General features: G+C 63.2%; 1 protein-coding gene across 2 annotated transcripts; it reads right to left on the reverse strand.

Annotated features, from left to right (window-relative positions):
- Positions 1 to 8: 8 nt before the first annotated feature.
- SPTB (spectrin beta, erythrocytic) lies at positions 9 to 18819 on the reverse strand. 2 transcript variants are annotated; one of them, XM_074543448.1, is made up of 37 exons: positions 18551 to 18819; positions 16143 to 16220; positions 15026 to 15223; positions 14800 to 14951; positions 14451 to 14624; positions 14250 to 14341; positions 14087 to 14167; positions 13880 to 13995; positions 13568 to 13680; positions 13301 to 13488; positions 13102 to 13219; positions 12599 to 12757; positions 12213 to 12515; positions 11913 to 12063; positions 10954 to 11821; positions 10734 to 10871; positions 9885 to 10644; positions 9597 to 9799; positions 9423 to 9513; positions 9203 to 9349; positions 8426 to 8689; positions 8078 to 8293; positions 7901 to 7990; positions 7535 to 7810; positions 7062 to 7192; positions 6608 to 6812; positions 6148 to 6522; positions 5763 to 6007; positions 5544 to 5682; positions 5386 to 5470; positions 5094 to 5290; positions 4900 to 5009; positions 4552 to 4633; positions 1707 to 1876; positions 1455 to 1628; positions 1341 to 1383; positions 9 to 883 (listed from the first exon to the last, which is right to left on the reverse strand). In XM_074543448.1, exons 3-37 carry the CDS (start codon positions 15171 to 15173, stop codon positions 713 to 715), a joined length of 6975 nt encoding a protein of 2324 aa, XP_074399549.1. In that variant the 5' UTR covers positions 15174 to 15223; positions 16143 to 16220; positions 18551 to 18819; the 3' UTR covers positions 9 to 712. The 2 variants fall into 2 exon arrangements, with proteins under 2 accessions (XP_074399549.1, XP_074399548.1); XM_074543447.1 differs by lacking the exon at positions 16143 to 16220.
- Positions 18820 to 18929: the final 110 nt, after the last annotated feature.

Genomic DNA, 18929 nt, shown 5'->3' on the forward strand with positions numbered 1-18929 from the left:
CACCCCACTTGCTTTCACATCTTTATTAGAAAAAAAACCCCAAACTGAACCCAAAGTTCCTCTGTGGTCTCCCACCCCCTCCCCAGGGTGTCTTGGCCCAGATGTGGGGTGCAGGAGGCCCCCCCACCCCGGCTGGGGGGGCAGGGGATGGGGGGTGCCAGAGAGGGGCCCTCATGGGCTGACGCTCTTTGGTTGGTGCCCGCGGGGGCCAGGGGGTCCCCCCTTTGCACCCACGCGCTGCGGTGGGGGGGGTTATGGCTTTGGGGGGCACCCACGCGCCCCCCGTGCGGGTGCTGGGGGGGTCCATGCACACCTGTGGGGCGCACACCTGTGCCGTGCGTGCGGAGGGGGGCCGGGGGTGCACCTGCATGCGGGGACACACGTGTGCAGACGTGTGCGTGCAGGGACACGTATGGGCACGGGGGGCACACGCCTGGGGGGCGCCTGCGGCCACTTCCACACAGGGGTGTGCCTGAAGCGTGTAAATGTATGTATATATATAAATACAAATATATATATATACACTGTGCACACGGACACGTGTGCTCATGGCGGGGGGGTGGGGGGGCTCCTGCCCACGCATGACCCCCCCGTGCCCCTCTGGATCGGGTGGCGCCTGTACAGGCACCGCACACGCGTCTCCTTACGCACGCATGGCCCCGCTGGCATGACGTGGGGTGTCATTTCCTCCCCCCCCCGCCATCCAGGGGGGTTATTTCTTTTTTGGGAAGAAGCTGAAGCGTTTCTCCTTGTCCTTGCGGGGCAGGGGGGCTTCAGGGGGGGCCGGGGGTATGGGCAGGGGGAGGCTCTGCACCTTCCCGCGGCTGCCCCGACACTCTGTGATGGCCGCGCTCAGCCCCTGCAGCCAGGCCTGCAGCTCCTCCTGTGGGCACGGGGGGCGTTAGGGGGGCTTCCCTGGCCCCCCAACAGAGTCCCAGCCAAACCCAGGGCCCCCGGGTGATGCCAGTTGCTCCAAGTCTTCCGCAGGCACCCATGTCCCCTCAGGCACTGCCAGCCCCTCACTGTGACCTCATGGCACCCCTGGCCATCCCCTGCCCCTCTGAGCATTGCTGGCCACTTCTGACTACATCTGCCAGCCATCCCTGTGTACCCCAGTCACTGCTGGCCACCACCATGTCCCCATGACAAATACAGCCACCCCATATACTCCTGGGCACCACTGGTGTCCCCCTGGGAACAACCAGCCACCCTGTGTCCCTCTGGGCCTCTCTGACCACCCATGTCCCCTTGGGCACTGCTGGCCACCACCACATCCCCCAGCCACTCCGTGCCCCCTGGGTTCCACTAGCCACCCTGTGTCCCCCCGGGCCACCCCTCACCTCATCTTTGCCATGGAAAAGCCACTCGCTGCCATTGCTGAGCCTAGGGACAGAGCACAAACACCAGTGCCACGCATGCCCTCTGTGCCACCCCACAAGGCGCCGCACCCTCACCTGAGCTTGAAAACGTGTTTCTTCTTCTTGTAGCCTGCGGGCACCTCGCAGCGGGCGTCCCACAGCCCCAGGGGCTCCTCGCCCTGGCACGGCAGCCCCAGCGCGCGGCTCTTGGCGTCCTTGAAGAAGGCGAGCTGGCCACCCCGCAGGACGCAGTACCGCGTGCTCCATGACCTGCACCAGCACCGTGTCACCCTGGGGACACCGCCCCGCCGGGGACACCGCGCTTGCTGCCGCTGCCGCCGTGCCTACCGGTTGGACGCGCGCTTGGTGGCCGCCTCCAGGTCATGCTTGCGGCCGAGGTAGCCCTCCAGCTGGACGCTGCTGACACGGGCGGGCAGCGTGGCCGGCTCCTCCGGCTCCTCCCGCGGTGCCCGTGGGGTCGGTGACACTGGCTCCTCGTCACCTGTCCTCGGTGCCAGCTGTTGCAAGGCAACAGCACGGTTACGCCGCAGTGTCACCCACCCACTGCCACTGATGGGCCCGCGGCAAGGTGTCGTGCCCTCCCAGGTTACTGTCACCAGTGGGTTATAGACCTCAGTCTGGTGGCCTGGGCGTAGGTCACCCCCAGGTCTCTGTACCAGTGACATCAGCAGCCCCGAAATGTGGGAACTGGTGTCTACTGGGAGGGCCCCAGTGAGTGGCTGGATGCCAATGACCCCACCAGTTCTGATAGGTGAAAACTGGTGACTGCTGGGAGGATGGCTCAGCATCCCCTTCCCAGATGTGATCCCCCACTGAGTGTCTGGGATCCTGCAGTGAGTCCAGCCCTGGGACCCTCCGTGCAGTGCCAGTGACCCCACCAGATGCAGTGTGTGGGAACTGATGGCTATTGGGAAGACCCCAGTGAGCATCTGGGACATGATCCAGCCCTGGCACTCAGTGTGATGTCAATGTGTGTGTGTGTGTGGCCACATGTCCAGCTCCAGTGTGCAGGAATTGGTGGCTACTGGGAGGACCCCAAGTGAGCAGCTAGGACATGGTTCAGCCCTAGGACCCCCAGATCTCAGTGCCAGTGACCCCAGCAGCTCCAGTATGTGGGAACTGGTGGGTACTGGGAAGACTCCAGCAATCAGCTGGGACCCTCAGCACAGTGCCAGTGAAGCCACCAGCTCCAGTACACAAAACTGGTGGCTACTGGGAGGATACTAGTGAGAGACTGGGACATGGGCCAGCCCTGGCAGCACCCAGTCTTGGTGCCAGTGTCTCCTCAGATTTGGGGTGATGAGGTTGAACCAAGCTAGATGAGCAGTCCTGGGAGCCACCTCAGTGTTGTTGCTAGCCCAGGGCACATGGGGACAGTGAGAAGTATGGTTGGGGCCCGTGGCATCAGTGCCATCATCTCAAGGCATCAGTGGTGCCTGACAAAGGGGACGCCTATCCAGCTGGGTGCCACAGGAGGGGCTTAGTCAGGCCCCCTGTCTCCAAGGAGCCAGGAGATGCCCATGTCCCCAGGCAGACAGTGATCTTGTCCCCAGATGTGTAGTCAGGGTCCTTGTCCCCCAAGCAGGTGAATGTGATCTTGTTCCTGGGGCGGCAGGAGATGTCCCAGGTAGAGGGGGCTTCTGTCCCCAAGCAGGGAAAAGTGTCTGTGTTCCTGAGCAGGCAAAGACCACCCTGTCCCCAAGGAGCCAGAAGATTCCCATGTCCCCCAGAATGCAGAGCAGGACCCTGTCCCCCAGGAGATGCCCATTTCCCTGAGCCAGCAGAAATGTTCTTGTTCCAAGCAGGTTCTCCAGAATCCTGTCCCCACAGGGGAGAGTGATCTGGTCCCCAGGGATCCAGAAGATGGCCATGTTCCCGAGCAGGCTGGCAGTAAGCAGAGAGCACTCCTGTCCCCAAGCAGTTGAAAGTGGCCATGTCCCAAAGCAGGCAGAGAGGATCCTGTTCCTGAGCAGCCAGAAGATGTGCATGTCCCTGTGCTGGCAGAAATTATCTTGCCCCAAAGAGCCAGGAGATGCCCATGTCCCCAAGAAGGCAGAAGAGGCAGAGAGAGTTCCTGTCCCCAAGGAGCAAGAGGATGCCCATGTCCCTGAGTAGGCTGGCAGTAAGCAGAGAGGGCTACTGTCCCCAGGGTGATGAAAATGGCTATGTCCCCAAGCAGGCAGAGGGGTACACTCTCCCTGAGCAGCCAGAAGATCCCCACATCCCTGATCAGGCACAAATGAACTTGTTCCCGTGTAGGCACTCAAGGATCCTATCCCTGGGCAGCGGGGAGTGACCTGGTCCCTGAGGAGCCAGGAGATGCCCATGTCTCTAGGCAGGCCGAAGAGGCAGAAGGAGAGATTCCTGTTCCCAAGCAGGCAGAGCCACAGAGAGCCATCGTGGTGTCCCTGCACAGGCAGAGCACGTGGGAGGAGCAGAGAGCTGGCAGCGACCACAGAAGCTGGCACACGGTGACAATGCCCTGTGGGTGATGATGCCTGCCTCGCAGGGTGACAATGCTGCAGGGTGTAATGATGCCCCACAGGGTGCTGATGCCGTGTAGAGTGACAACGTCCCAACAACGTCCCACAGGGTGACGATGCCCCACAGAGTGACAATGCTCCATACAGTGACTGTGTCTCTTGAGGTGATGATGCTCCACAGGGTGATAATGACCCACAGGGTGAAAATTCCCTGCAGGGTGCTGATGTCCTGCATGGTTCCAGTGATGTCCTACAGGGCGCTGATGTCCCATACAGCAATGATGTCCCTTGGGGTGACACGGTGGCCCCAGGGCAGACACTCCAACTCTAGCTGCTGCATGGATCCCAGACACACACATACACCATGGGTGCCACTCCCAATGTCATTCCCTTGGGGCAAAGGGGACCTGAAGTACCCCTCTGCCCACCCGGCCTTTTTGGGGTCATTCAACATTTATTCAACACAAGGCAAGGACAAGGTGAGGGTTGGGAATGCAGGGATCTGTCAACACAGCAAGGTCATGGTCACAGGGGGTGCTAGGAGCTGTGGGACATGCAGGGACACTTTTTTGCATGCAGGGACACATTTTGCATGCAGGGACAATGTTTTGCATGCAGGAACAACGTTTTGCATGCAGGGCCACCTTTTTGGTCGTTGGGGAAGGTAAAAGCTAAACTCAAGAACTGACCGGCTCTGGTCCATCTGTAGTGGGCAGGGAAGTGTCCTGTGTGCTCACATCCTTCTTCTCCTCCTCTTCCTCCTCTTCTGACCTGCACAGGGAGACAGCTGGTCAGCATCCCCATCCTAGACATGATCCCATAGGGATGGGGATGGCTGCTGCTCCCTGTCCCCCTCAAGGGATCAAAGCTCTGTCAGGCTTGACCTTCATCTCTCCTCTTCATCAGCATCAATTTCTTGCTTGGAAAAGGCAAATTGCTAAAAAGCCCTTAATGCTACAAAACATCCTTAATGGTTTGAGAAGAGGGATGTGGAAACAGTGTCCCTGGTCACATGGAATGATGGTGGCATTCCTTACCCAGCCTCCAGCTCCCCATCCAGATCCAGGCAGTAGTCAGGAGCTTCGGAGCGTGTCGTCCCGTCCCGCACCAGCCCCTCACGCAGAGACCGCCCGCCAAGGAGCTCCAGCTGCCAGGCAAGGAGTGAAGGTGTAAGGGATGGGGGGGAGACTGTGGCAGGGCAGGCAGAGGCCTCATCCCGAGCCTTTCTCACCGTTGTCAGCTTCCTGAGGGCAGCAATGCGCTCCTCCCAGGTGGCGGAGGACTTCTCAAAAGCCTCATGTCGCTTCAGCAGCTTCTCCACGGCATCCACCGTCTGCCCGTAGTCGCTGCTGGCCAGGTAGGGCTCCTGAGCTATGAGCCACGACTCGGCCACCGAGGCGTCGCGGGAGAACTGGCACACCTCCAGCACTGTGGGAGGGATGGGCAGCGCTCAGCCCCTGGACCACCGACCCTGCCACCCCCGGCACTGCCACACTCCTCCCCGGCACCCCCAGCGCACTCACACAGCCGCAGCCGCTCCCAGCGCTGCTCCCACATCTCCATCATGGCTTTCCTCTTGTCCACCAGCTCCACCAGCTTCGCCTTGATCTGTGAGGGGATGCTGTTAGAGAGTGGCCCAGATGGCATCATCCCCACCACTCCCAATCCCTGATTCCCTCACCTCTGGAGAGTCTTGGTGCTTGCGCTGCAGCAGCTTCTTGCCCAGCTCGATGCAGTCGGTGAAGTTCTTGCCTCGAGCATCCACCTCTGCCTTAATTCCCTGGTGGTATTTCATCAGCAGCTCCACCGAGGAGACATCCCTGAGGACACAGAGGGGCCAGGGTCAGTGGTGCCATCGGTTCCATGCCCCATCCCGGGTGCCCGTGGGGTTCATCCATACCTGGGTTTCTCCTGTGTCTCAATCTGCCGGACAGTGCTCTCCATCCAGGAGAGCAGATCCCGTGCCATGCTGAAGAAGCGGTGTTTGTCGGCCGTGTCCGTCAGCCGTGCCCGGCGCCCGCTGCATGCGTCCAGCAGCTCCTGCAGCGCTCGGGACACCTCCTGCTCCTTCTCCTGGATTCCAGCCGCCTTCTCCCCAGCATAGGCAGTCTGCAGGCGCACTGCTGTCTCCCGAAACTGCTGCACCTGCACGAACCACAGAATGGCTTGGGTTGGAAGGGAGCTCAAGGACCATTGAGCCCAGCCTCCTGCTATGGATAGGGACACCTTCCACCAGACAACAGAGAATGCTGAGTGCTGGCATCCACGCCAGGGTGGAGCTTCACCTGTGCCTCCAGCAGCTGGAGGTCTCTCTCAAAGGCGTTGTGCATGCGGTGGAAAGCCTCCACCGTGCCAGCATCCTCGCCCAGATCCTGGGGCAGTTCCTGGCGCCGGGTGGCGATGAGGGACAGCAGCTCAGCACCATCGTAGAAGTATTTATGGAGGTCATGGGAGGCGGCGAGGAGCTGCATGCGGGTGTCAATCAGCTCCAGAAGGTCGGCCCAGCTCTCGTTCAGCCCGTCCTTCCACTCAGCTATGGTGGCTGCCTCGATGTGCCCCGCATCAATGAGGTCCTCAATGGTCAGGTTCACCCGGTCCACGCGCTCCTGCCCCACGCTCCCTGTCTCCCGCGCGAACTCACGAAACTTCTCTCGCAGGAGCTGCATGGAGGGAAGAGAAGAGTCAAGTCACCCCCCTCAAGCCACCCGCCAGTACTTACTGCCACATCCACGGCATCATTCTCACCATGACATGGTCCAAGTCCTGCCCCATCTCCGGGGAGGAAGCAACCACATCGCGCTCAGCAATCCACTGCTCCAGCTCTTCCACCTCCCGCTTCAGCTGGAAGAGGTTGGACATGTTCTCCAGGCGCCGGCGGCGCTCCTCGGCCGCCTCCTTCAGCCCCGCGTAGTGCTTGTCCACCTGGCCCTGCAGCCGGATGATCTGCTCCCTGCGCGGCCCCGGCACACAGACACCCAGTTCTCACCCTCGAAAAAATGTCCCCGACCCACCCGTGTTGACATCCGGGGGGGTTGGGGGTGAAGGACCCACTTTGTGCTCCCTATATCCCTCTCCGACCACCTCCCTGCCCAACTGGAGCAGCTGACACTGCCAGAGCTCCAGCTAAAGCCCCCACCCACACAGTGCTGAGGGCACGGGGTTGCCACGAAGGACAGGGGACACGTGGCGTAGCACCTACCCCTCGGGGTGGCCGGCAGAGAGCAGCTGCTGCGCCCTCCCCGCCAGCTCCTTGATGGTTTGTCCGTAGTCCTCGATGGAGCGCAGCTGCCGGACATGTCTCTTCAGCATCATCAAGCAGCTCTCCTCATCCTATGGCACGGAAAACATCAGTGCCATCAGCACCTGGCATGGCTGGGGGACAGGGACTAGGGTCTAGATTCAGTGCCTGCCCTACGGGAATGTCCTGGCTCCGTCTGGTGCCACAGGGAGCAATGGTGAACTCAGAGGGGCATGGCATGGAATGGGATGGATGCTGTGTGATGGCATGGGAACGACACATAAGAGCAGGGCACACCACAGCATGTCACATGCGGACAATGCTCAGCAGAACAATGTGGCACTGCCTGGGTCAACACTGGATATCCCAGTAAGGCACGGCCCAGTGCACCACAGACCCTCAAACATGGAGCACCACATGGAATCACTCCTCACCTTTGGTTTCTCCTCGGGTCCCATGAAGAGTTCCTGCTCGCTGACCCAGGCCTCGGCCTCGTCAGCATCCAGGTAGTACTGCTGGGCCTCTTCAGCCTCCCGCAGGCGCCGGTGCCGGGCGGCCGCCTCCTCCTGCAGTGTCTCCCACAGCGCCCGCAGCTCCTGCGCCTGTGCCGCCAGCTCCGGGCCCGGCTCCTCGCCGCTCCCCGCTGCCTCTCCCCGGCTCAGCACCTCGCCCAGGCGGGGGGCATGGCCCGCCAGCTCCTTCTGCAGAGTCTGCCGGCAGGAGGGAATCACAGTGAGAGTCACCCATGGGATGGATCCCGAGGGACCACCCGGAATGGTGGCTGCAGTACCCAAGCTCACCTCATTCCTCTTGGTCAGGCGCTGCACGCTCGCGAGGTTGGTGCCGTGATCCGTTGATCTCGCCAGGGAGAGCCGCTCCTGCACCCACAGCTGTGCGAAGGAGCACCCACTGAGCCCCCTGCAGCACCCATGGGTACCCCCAGCCCCCCCAGCCCCTGCCACAGCAAGGACACTCACTGTCTCATCCTCCAGATCCCTCCCCAGCTGGTACATGGCCTTGGCAGTCTCCAACTCCTTCCTCTTCCTCTCCAGTGGCTCCAGCAGCTCAAGGACTCGCTGCCGGAGCATCTGCTCCTGCCTTGTGGTATCTGGCACATCCCCAGTAGCAGGGGTGCCCTGCCACCCCAGTTCCTCCAGCTCCTTCATCCATGTTCTCACTTGCTCTTCCAGTCTCTGGTGGGGCAAATCCATGTGAGTTAGGGATCTGAGCCAAGATGGAGAACCCCAGTCCCATTTGGGAACAAACTCCATCACCTTGGACCTCCCACCCCTTCCCAAAGGACCCTGTGAGGTGCCAGTACCCACCGTCAACCTCTTCAGCAACAGGTTGGTGGCGGTGAGGTCCTTGACCTTCTCAGCATGGCGCAGCTCCTCCTGCGCCCGCCCCAGCCAGCTCTCCAGCTCCCCGTAGCTCCGGGCGTACAGCGCCGCGCGCTCGGCCTCGAACAGCTGCCGGCCCTTGTCCTCAGCCACGCCGCGCAGCTCGGCCCAGCGCCGCCGCAGCTCCTGCAGCCGCTGCGCCACCGTCGCGCCATACTGCGGCTTGCGCCCGGCCAGCTCCGTCCCCTCCTGCGGCAGCAGCAGAGAGGGGTGGTCACTGCGGCACGGGGATATCTCACCCATGCAGCAGGCTGGGAGCATTCCAGAGTCATGGAACCTCTCAGCACAACAAGTCCAACCATTCCCCCAGAACTGCCAAGGCCACCAGTAACCCATGTCCCCAGATGCCCTGTCCACACAGCTTTTAAATCCCGCCAGGCATGGGGATTCTACCACCACTATGGGCAGAATGTGCCAGGGCTGTACAACCCTTTCCCTGAAGAAATTTTTCCTGATACCCAATCAAAATCTCCCCTGTGCAACTTGAGGTTGTTTCCTTTTATCCTTTCCCTTATTTCCTGGGAGAAGAGGCCAACCCCCATCTGGCTGCACCATCCCATCAAGGAGTTGTAGAGAGCAAGAAGGTCCCCCCTGAGCCTCCTTTTCTCCAGGCCAAGCCTCCCAGCTCCCTCAGCAATTCCTCATGCTCCAGACTCTTCCCCAACTCCATCCCCCCTCTCCGATCACAGTGCTGGCACCCACCGCCTCAATCTTCTCCAGCCAGCTCTGGTTGGGTGCCAGCTCAGCCATGAATGCCTGGTGCTTCTGCCACTTGCTGTGGAGACCACGGGCTTCTCCATAGGAGACATCCTGAGCCATCAGCATCTTCTCATCCACCCAGGCATCAAACTGAAGAGAAGGGTGTCAGTGTTCAGCCAGTGGGGACCCCCCAGGGATGCCACCAGCCATGCTGCATTCCTACCTCACGGCAGCTCTGCAGGAAGGTCTGTAGGTCGTGGTTGTCCTGCATCAAACCTGCTGCCTCCTCCACCTTGTCCATGACAGCTCCATGCCTAGCAGGGAACCACGGATGTGCAGCATCAGCCCCACTGCCCACACACTGCCCACCCATCCACCAGCCCTGTGCCAGACTCACCGCTCCTGGAGAGTTCGGCACTTCTCAGAGATCTTCTCAGCAAAGATGTTCTCCTCAGCCACCAGCTTGGTGCCACCAACCACCACCTCTGGGACCTTCTTGGCATTGCTCTCCACACCAGCACGAAAGTTCTGGAAGCGGTGCAGGGCAGCAGCCGAGCCCTCCAGTGTGGAGGGCAGCTCCAGGTGGGACAGCGTATACTCCTGAGGGGCACAGCAAGGGATCAGTACATAATCACCCGTTTTTGGGATGCCTGTGAGACCCAAAGGACATCGCTTGAGCACCCACCTGCTTGGTGAGGAGGATCTCCGCCTGCTTGGTGTCGCGAAGGAACTCCTGGAAGTTGCGGCACTGGGTGAGGAAGCGCTTCCGAGCCTCTGCCATCTTGCCCAGGGCAGCCCAGCCGTCCTTCACGCCGCCCAGGCGCTGCCGCAGCCCCTCGTATTCGGGGTCCGTCTGTCCCCCCAGCACCCGCTCCCCCGCCTCCACCAAGGCGGCGAAGGCTCCCGCATGCTCCTCAGCATCGCGCCGGGCCGCTTCGTGCCGCTGCAGCATCTCCTCTGCCTCCCCCAGCGACGCCGGCACCTCATCGACGGCCGCCACGGCTTTCTGAGCGCCGAAGAGCCACGCCTGGAAGTCATCCAGGTCCTGCAGGAAACTCCGGAGCTGCCCGGCTTCCCCCAGGGACGCTGCGCGCTCTGCCAGGGCCGTCTGCAGCTCGTCCCAGGCCGAGGTGGCCATGGCCAGCTTCTGGGCCACCTCGGTGGCCGCCTCGGGCCGCTCCTCGGCCAGGCGCTCGGCTTGGGAGCGCAGGGCGGCCAGGCGGTCCTGGGCCACCGCCAGCTCCCGCTCGATGCCGTAGAGCTTGCGCTGGGTGGCCAGGACGCCGGCCAGGTCACGACCCAGCTCGGCCGTGGCCTCCACCGCCCGGGCTTTGCTCCGCAGCCATTTCTGGGTCTCCTCGGACTCCAGGTTGTAGTTGAGGAGGCGCAGCGCCGAGCCCACCGCCCTCCGGCGCTCCGACACCAGCTCCCGGAACCGGCCCCACCTGCGGGACAGAGGCGGGGGATAGCGGAGAATGCACCGACACCGTGTCACCCGCCTGCCCCGCCACCACCGCCACCACCGGCACCGTACCTCTCGTTGAGCTGGTCCCGGCACTGCCGGACCTGGGGGCTCCGAGGGTGCCCGCTAGCCAGGAGCCCGTCGGCGGCCTGGTTGACCGCGGCGATCTGGGAAGCCACGGTGGCCATGTCTTGCTCCAGCCCGTCCAGCCTGTGGGAACGTGCAGGCTTAGAACGAGCAGCAGCTCAGGACAGGGCACGGCGGCACCGCCACGGCGGGGGCTCCTTCCTACCTGCGCTGCGTCACGTCCAGGTCCTCCAGCGCCTGCGGCACCTCCAGCTCCGCCAGCCAGGTCTCCTTGGAGCCCATCCAGAGATGGCAGGCGTCGCTCTCCCCGAAAACAGTGTAGAGGTTCAGGGCATCCTGCAGCTGGCGGCCGCGGCGCTCGGCCAGCGCGGCCGCCTCGGCGTGCAGCTCCCGCAGGGCCGCCAGCCGGCTCTGCGCCTCGGGGCCGGCGCGCAGCTCCGGCGGGAAGCCCTCGGCCTGCTGAGCCAGCCTGTCCAGCTGCTCCCGGGCGGCCGCCAGCTCGTCCAGCAGCTCCTGGTGCTGCCGCAGCAGGACGAGGGTGCGGGATTCATCCTGGCCCAGCTCCTCGGCGGCCGCCCGCCGGCGGGCATCCTGCAGCCCCTCCGCCAACTCCTCCACCTCAGCCTGGAACTGGAAGAAGCCCTCGGACTCCCGCAGGCCGCGCCGTCGGAACGCCGCCAGCTCTTCCAGCTGCGCCCACAGCGCCCGCACGGCCGCCCCCCGCTCCCGCAGCTGCTCGGCTGCCCGGCCCGCGGCCGCCAGCCCCTCGGCCACCGCCAGCGTCTGCTCCAGCCGCCCGCCCCGGCTCCGCAGCTCGGCCTCGAAGGCAGCGTGCCGGCGCTGGAGCAGCAGCACGCCCGGCAGGTCCTTCCCGAAGTCCAGGGAGGAGTAGAGCTGCTCCTGCTCCTTGATCCAGCTCTCTGCCTCGTCTAGCTCCCACAGGCAGGTCCAGAGGGAGCGGGATTGCTCCAACAAGGCTCTCCTCCGTGCCGCCAGTACCTGCAGCTCTCGCCGGCACATCTCCAGGTGGCTCACGCGGTCCCGGATGACTTTGGGGTCACAGGGACGATAGCCTGGGCAGGGAGCAGGGTGAGTGCTCGTCAGGACAGTGCCCTGCTTTCCCTTGGCCACGCCAGGGATGCAGGGGTGTCCTGGCACACCTACCCTCAGCGTCAGCAAAGCGGAGGGCGGCAGCGCTGATGGCCCGGGTCTTCTCTGCCTGTATAGCCATGTCGGCCTCCAGCAGACGGTGGGTCTGCAGCAGCTCCTCTGCTTCCAGAAGGTGCTTCCCAGATTCAGGAGATGCCAGTTTCACCTGCAGGAGACCCTCAGCTATTACCCACTGACACCCAAAACTCAGCACCAGCACCCCGACATCTCATCTCCCTCCCTGGTGAGCTCCCACCAACACCTGGTGGGACAAAGACACCTCACCCATGGTGACACTCAATGCCCACAGCTTACCTTGACCTCATCCATCCAGTCGATGCAATGGAGCATCTCCTGGAATAGGTGCTGCAGGGTGAGGTTCATCTCCAGGCGCTGGCGCCGGGCAGCCAGCAGCTCCAGGAGCTGCTCCCAGAGCCGCAGGATGTTGTCCTTCCGCCCGTTGATGCGCTGGATGTCGTGGTAGCCCTCCAGTTCCAGTTCCTTGGCCACTGCCTCGATGGCTTGCACCCTCTCCCTGTAGGCAGCTGTGTCTGTCTCAATGGCCTCGTGCTTCTTCTTGGCCGCTTCCACTGCCGCCAGGTCCTGCCCAAAGTTGTCCTGCCCGGCACAAAGCCCATGGTGAGGCTCTGGTGAGCTCCCCAGGGCAGAGGGTCCCTGGGATGGGTGGTGCCCCTCCTCACCTGGGCCACCAGGCGCTGGTTCTCGCTCAGCCAGGCCTCCCGCATGGCCGCTTTGCGGTCAAAGCGCCGTGCCAGCTGCTCCAGCTTCTCCTGACGGATCAGCTCGTTGCGCAGTGCCAGCTCCCGCTCATGCTCCGCTTTCTCCAGCTGCTCCCAGGCCTGGGGGAAGGCGGCACTGGACAGATGGCACATCCTCCATATCCCACATCCTCCCACCCACCTGTGTCTTGTTCTGCTGATGACCCCCAGGTGGAAGAACACAGCCTGCCATGGGATGGATCAGTCCTGTCCCAGTGTGGATTCTGCATGTCCTGGTGTGGACCTGAACTGCCTCAAGAGATGGACTTAACCTGCTCTGGGACCCATCCCAGCCTGCCCAAGGACCTGAACTGCTCAGGGATGGACCCAGTCTCCCCAGGAGAGGAGTTCAGTTTCCCCCAGGAGATGGACCTGACTCGACCCCAGGAGACAGCCCCAGCTACCACAGCAGACGGAGCCCGTACCCGGTTGATGTCAGAGACCAGGCGCCCCTCGTGTGGGGTGTAGACACGCTGGTTGTTGGCCCTCATCCGCGACTGGATGGTGAAGAGCAGCACCTCCAGGTTGCCCTTCTCCTGAAACCTGCCCAAGAGAGAGCTCAGTGTTGGGCACCCCTGGGTGCCCCACACCACCGGGCGGGCACGGGGAGCAGGGGGCTCTTACTTGGGGGGCTTCTCCACGGTGCGGTAGGTGCTGAAGGCTTGCAGCTGGTGCTGCACCCCAGCCAGGGAGTTGGCGAAGCTGCGGCTGTTAAGGGAGGCGATGGTCTGCTCAATCCACGTGAGCAGGTCGGACGCCAGCCCCCCATAGCCCTCGATCATCCGCTCCGTCTCCTTGGCGTGCTCGATGACCTGTGGTGGGACCAGGGGTGAGCATGAGGGGCTGGCACCCCAAGAGAACACCCCTGGCCACTTCAATGCCATTCCCTACCTTGCCCAGGCGCCGTCCCTCCACCTCCAGCACCTTCATCTTGGAGAAGTAGTGGTAGAAGGCCACCACATAGGTGATGATGGACTTCTCATCGGGGTTCTCCGTGAACACATCTGCCCGGTGCGAGTGAGAGGTGTCACTCCTGACCCAACCTCAACCCACTTCACAGGCCACCACAGCCTCATGAGGTCCCTCCTGTGCCCACCCAGGCCCTCCTTCCATGTATTGGGAACCTCTCTGTGCTCCAGGCTCTGGAGCCTTGGAATGTCACAGGAGAAACTGAGGCAGGAGGACTGGCAGCAATTGCCTCACCTTCGGGGTCAAGGAGAGGGGTGATGCCCAGGTGCCGCTCTGCCACGCTGAATGCATGCTCCAGGTTGTGCCGGGCATTGGATTTGGTAAGGTTTTGGAAGTCAACCAGCTCAGGCCTGGGGACAGAGGGCACGAGACAGTGGTGACACACCTGTGGGACATCTCTCAGTGCCACTGTCACCCAGTGCCTGCTGTTGTGCCACCTACCTGTGCCTGTGGATGAGGGCATTGAAGGCCAGCCCGTCTTTCCAGCTCGAGGTGAAGTTGGTGACATTCACATGGGGATACCTGCGATGGGGACAGGGTGTCACTGTCACTCTCTGGACACTCATAGACCCTGACACGGTCACGTGAGGGTCCCACCACCTACCCTGCTGTCTTCATCTGGCACCAGAGCAGCAGTGCATCCCTGGCAGAGCGTGTCTCTCGGCCCTCCTGTGTCTCCACGATGATGTCCTGGATCTGGGGGCCAAAGGACATTCTGGGATTGGAAGTGCAGTTCCATGGAGGATGGCTCCCATCTGGGAATGAGGTGTGGAGCAGAGGGATGCCCCAAACCACCTGTCCTCACCTGGAAGCGGAGGATGATGGTCCAGATGAGGCCAAGAACAAGGCGGTGGTTGCCGTCCACGATATCGTGGGAACCCATGTTCTCCAGGTGCACCCGCTGCTCCTTCAGGAACTGCAGCGCCTTGTCCACATTCTCCAGGCAATGGATCCGCATCCGGCCCTTGGTGGGCTTGGGCTGGGGCATGACAGTGCTCAGCACGCTCCCTCCCACACCAGGCACCCCAAGCCCTGCCCAGGCACACCCCAACACCCATGCTGCCACCCCAACCCTTGGCCAACACCAAGAGAATGGTGTAGCATGCCATGGCAGGCCACAGGTCCCGGGGTCTCCAGCTGGATGGGATTCCTACCAGAAGCTCTCCTGACAGCACTTCCAGCAGCTTGATGAGCACCCGTCCATCCCGGAGGTCCATGTAGAGGTCTGAGATGCGGCAGGTGACACGAGCCAGGTGTGAGTTCACCCACTTGGTGAAGGTTTTCTTCTGCACGGCCTCCCGCTCGTCTGGAGGGACAGTGGGCATGGGGTCACCGACAGTGGGGACAACCAAGGTGGGACCGAGGGGACCTGCCACCCACCTGCCAGGGCTTTGATGCGGGAGCGCTCAAAGAGCCGCGCAGAGCTGTTGTCATTGTCCAGCTCATCGTCGGACGCGTCCCAGCGGACGTTGATGCGGCTGTACTGCTGCTGCAGCTCCAGCTGCTCATAGTCATTGGCCGAGGTCATGGTCCCAGTGTGCCCCGGCCCGGTGGCCGTCGGCTACCGGTGAGAGGCCCCTGGGGACAGTGGGACCGTGAGCATCAGTGCGGCCGCGGTGGCTCACTGGCCCTGCGGCACGTGGGGATTTGCGGCTCAGAGCCTCGGGATAAGCTGCTCAGAGGGATTTAGCCTCGCCCCACCCAGGTGTTGGGGGGGCACCTGGCAGCTGCCCTCTCCAGGACCACCGTGCTGAGCCCTGCCGAGCTCTGCTAATGGCTATTTACGGAGCTGAGTCCCCACCCAGGTCCCTCTGCTCAGCTGAAACCCCAGCCCAGGTCCCCAGAGGTGTCCCCCCCAATCCTTGGATGCCCCCAGGGAAGGGGCTGCTGCTCACTCCCACCCCGACCCCTGCACCGCACAGGGGCTTCACCAGCACTGGTGGCAGAAAGTGGGTGACAGCTGCCGGCAGGGGGGGGCACCCACCCCCGGGGACATTTGAGACACAGATAGGACATGGCTGGTATCTAAAAATGCCTCTGAGCAGCTGTCGGTGGCTGCTGGGGCCCCTGAGGGGTGCGAGGAGATGAGCTGGGGCTCCCTACAGCCAGCAGCATGTCCAGGACCTCTCCTGCAACCCAGAGCTGCCCAGAGCCCTCAGTAGTGGGTGCCAGGGGGAACCCTGTGTGCCCCAAATCCCTGCTGTCCCCGTGAGCTGTGACAACCCATGGGCCCCCAGGTCCCCCTCAGATGCCCCGGGCATCCCCCATGTCCCCCCTGGCAGGGTTATCGGGGTGGCCCAGGCTGTGCCACACCCCAACTCTGCACCCTAATCGGGGCACCACAGGCAGGGCCTTGGCTTGGACCTGGAGGCACCGGGAACGTGCAAGGACATGGAGGAGCGTGCAGGAGTGTGGGCAGCACAGCAAGGACACTCGGGAGCACACCAGAGTGTGCAAGTGCGAGGAAGGGCACGGAGAAGGGTGGCAGAGTGTGTACCTGTGAGCCAGGACACGCAGGGACTTGTCACAGCATCCACATGTGAACGAGGGCATACAGAAGTGTGACAGAGTGTGCCTGTGAGCAAGGACACACAGGGACATGCCAGAGTGTGCACAGGTGAACAAGGACAAGTAGAAATGTGCCAGAATTTGTATGCCAGAGCAAGGACATGCAGGAACACACCAGAGTGTGCATGGGACACACACGACAGGCACTCGCGTGGGTGCAGGGCCATGCAGATGTGTACCAGAGCAGGCAGGAGGGCAGCCCCTCATGCCATGACTCTGTGCCTCTGCCAGAGCACCCAGCTCACCCTGGCAGGAAAGCCTTCTGGGATTTTGGGGACAAATCTGGGGATTTTGTCCCCAAAACTTCAGGGACTGCCAGCAGTTTGGGTGTGCTAAGTTGTGTCTGGTCTCTGCAGGAGAGACCAGTTCTGACGGTGCCCCTGACAACACGGCAGCGGGGCCATGGCTGCGAGCATCCAAGGAAGAGAAAGAGGAGGAGGAGGAGGAAGAGGAGGAGGAGATGACGCCGAAGGGAGCCACATCAGGCCCATGGGAGCATTCCGAGCGCGGGCGCTCACCCACCCTTTAAATCTCCCTCCGCCACACCGGCGCCTTCCGAGCATCCCTCTCTGCCACAGCCACGCCGCCACCAGCGCCCGCCACCCGGGAATTGTCATTCCTGCCGCTCAGCGTGCGGAAAGCTGGGAATGCCAGCATGCCGGCCTCGCCGCCAGCATCCTGCGGCCGTGGCCCGGGCAGCGTCGCCTTCCCCGGCCAGCGGCTCGCCTCGGTGAATCAGCACTTCCCGGTGAGGGGCTGGCATCGTGCCACCACCACGGTCCCCCCGCCGGGCATAGGGAATGTCCCCCCACACCCCAAGGGCGGCCGGGGCAGCGTTTGGCACCTGGCACTTATGGCACCCTCAAACCCATTCCCTGGCTCAACCCTCACAGCCACAGCATGTTGCCAGCAAGCCCATTTCCAGTGCACAGAAGAAACTCATCAGAATAGCCCAAAACACCAAAACACCCCAAATTTTTGCCCCATCACTGCCACCCAGAGCCTGGTGTGTCCCCATTGCTCCACTCCACCAAAACACTTGGATTTGGCATCTCCCCCACGTCCACAAGCAGCCCTGCTCCGGTTGGGAAGGGGCAGGAGCCGGGGGGCATCCCCCAGCCCCCCAGCAGCCCCCTGCCTGCCGGGCGCGGGGCCAGGCCCGGGAGCAGATGGTCCCTCTCGGCACGGCCGCGCGGCACAGCACGGGGCACCCGGGCATGGAAAGGCACGGCACGGCTCCTCCGGCAGCGCTGCCCTGCCCCGGCCAGGGCTCCCCGGCCACACTCCCACCCGCCAGCAGAATTTGGGCTTCCCCAGGGCCACATGCCGGCTGTGCCAGGACTGTCCCATGTCACCCAAGCCGGTGACACGCACACGTGCTGACACTCCACAGACATTTTTGGCTATAAATAGGCCTCCCCTGCGCACGGCGCTAGCTGAGCCCCGCTCCCTTCTTGGGAGCTGCCCCCCCCTGCACCCCAAAACCACCAGACAGTGCCCCAAAACCACATGACAGCTATCAAATAACCCGTGGGGGGCCATGCTGGCGTGCAGCAGGGTTTTCTGGGTCTCCTGTGCTTGCCACTGTATTCCAGGGCACCCCAATCCCCTGGTTTGGGACCTGGAGATTTATAAAGGGAAAAGGTGGGAAATGAGGCCTGGGGGACCCCTGGATCATTGGGGTGAGGCTAAGAATTCCCCCAGCCCAATGCCCACTTGTGAGCATCCTCCTGGCACAGGACAAGGGGGACCAAGGGCATGGCCCCCCAAAAACCCTTCCCAGTAACCCTCCAATTAGCCCAGTTGCTAAAAACTGGGGGACAAAGCAGGTTGGGTGATGTGTCCCACCAAGACCCTCAGGACTCGGCTTTTCCACCGTGTCCCAACAGTGCTGGGAGCACCAAGGACTAGTGTGGGGAGCCCTCCAGGGGTTGGCACCCCAGAAAAAGTGTCCCCAGGGTGTCCCCACACTGTCCCCGGGCTGTCCACAGGGTGTCCCTAGAAAGTCACCGCCACTCGCCCGCCCCGTCCTTCCCGAGAGCAGCCCCGAGGGACACGGGATGACAGCAGACCCCCCGCCGCGGGCGAAAAGGGGGCTCAGGCTCCCCGGAGGGCTCTTCACCCTCGCCACCAAACTTTCCTCCGTGCCCACCGTCCCCCCCCGGTTCGTTCCGCGCCCGGCGTTCGGTGCCGCACCCCCCCCCCCGATATCCCTGGGGCGGGCAGCGCCTGCCGGTGCCCCCCCCCAGCGTGTCCCCGGGGAGCGGCGCCTCCCGCTGTCCCCCGATCCCTCCCGTGCTTCCCGGAGCGGCGCATCCCGGTGCCGCGGGGTCTCACCTGCGCGGGGCGGCGGGCGGGCGAGCGGCGGCGGCGGCGGCGGGGCCGGTGCGGGAGCGGGGCGGGGGGAGCGGAGCCGCCCTGCACCGCGATATAAATAACATTATCTGGGCGCGCAGGGACATTCCTACCCGGAGCCGGCGGCGCTGCCCGGCCCCGATAGCCCCGCTCCCCCCGGGAGGGCCGGGCCGAGCCGACCGGGCGGGCGGGGACGGGGATGGGCGCAGGGACGGGGACGGGGACGGGCCGCCCGCCCCGCAATGCAGCACAGCGGCGCCCCCCGGCCGCCAGCGCCACCGGCACCGGCAGCAGCACCAGCAGCACCGACACCGGCAGCACCGGCAGCGGCAGCACCGGCAGCGGCAGCATCACTGGCAGC

This window comes from Zonotrichia albicollis, chromosome 6 (assembly GCF_047830755.1).
Source record: "Zonotrichia albicollis isolate bZonAlb1 chromosome 6, bZonAlb1.hap1, whole genome shotgun sequence".
Classification (NCBI taxonomy): domain Eukaryota; kingdom Metazoa; phylum Chordata; class Aves; order Passeriformes; family Passerellidae; genus Zonotrichia; species Zonotrichia albicollis.

What these genes read in the sequence shown, in the direction of transcription:
- SPTB (XM_074543447.1), bottom strand. Translation starts at nt 15,173, where the DNA reads ATGACCTCGGCCAATGACTATGAGCAGCTGGAGCTGCAGCAGCAGTAC. An exon ending in TGTTGCTGAAGAGGTTGACG is followed by an intron (nt 8,294 to 8,425) that starts GTGGGTACTGGC and finishes TTGCCCCACCAG; the next exon opens with AGACTGGAAGAGCAAGTGAG. An exon ending in AGGACTTGGACCATGTCATG is followed by an intron (nt 6,523 to 6,607) that starts GTGAGAATGATG and finishes CCCTCCATGCAG; the next exon opens with CTCCTGCGAGAGAAGTTTCG.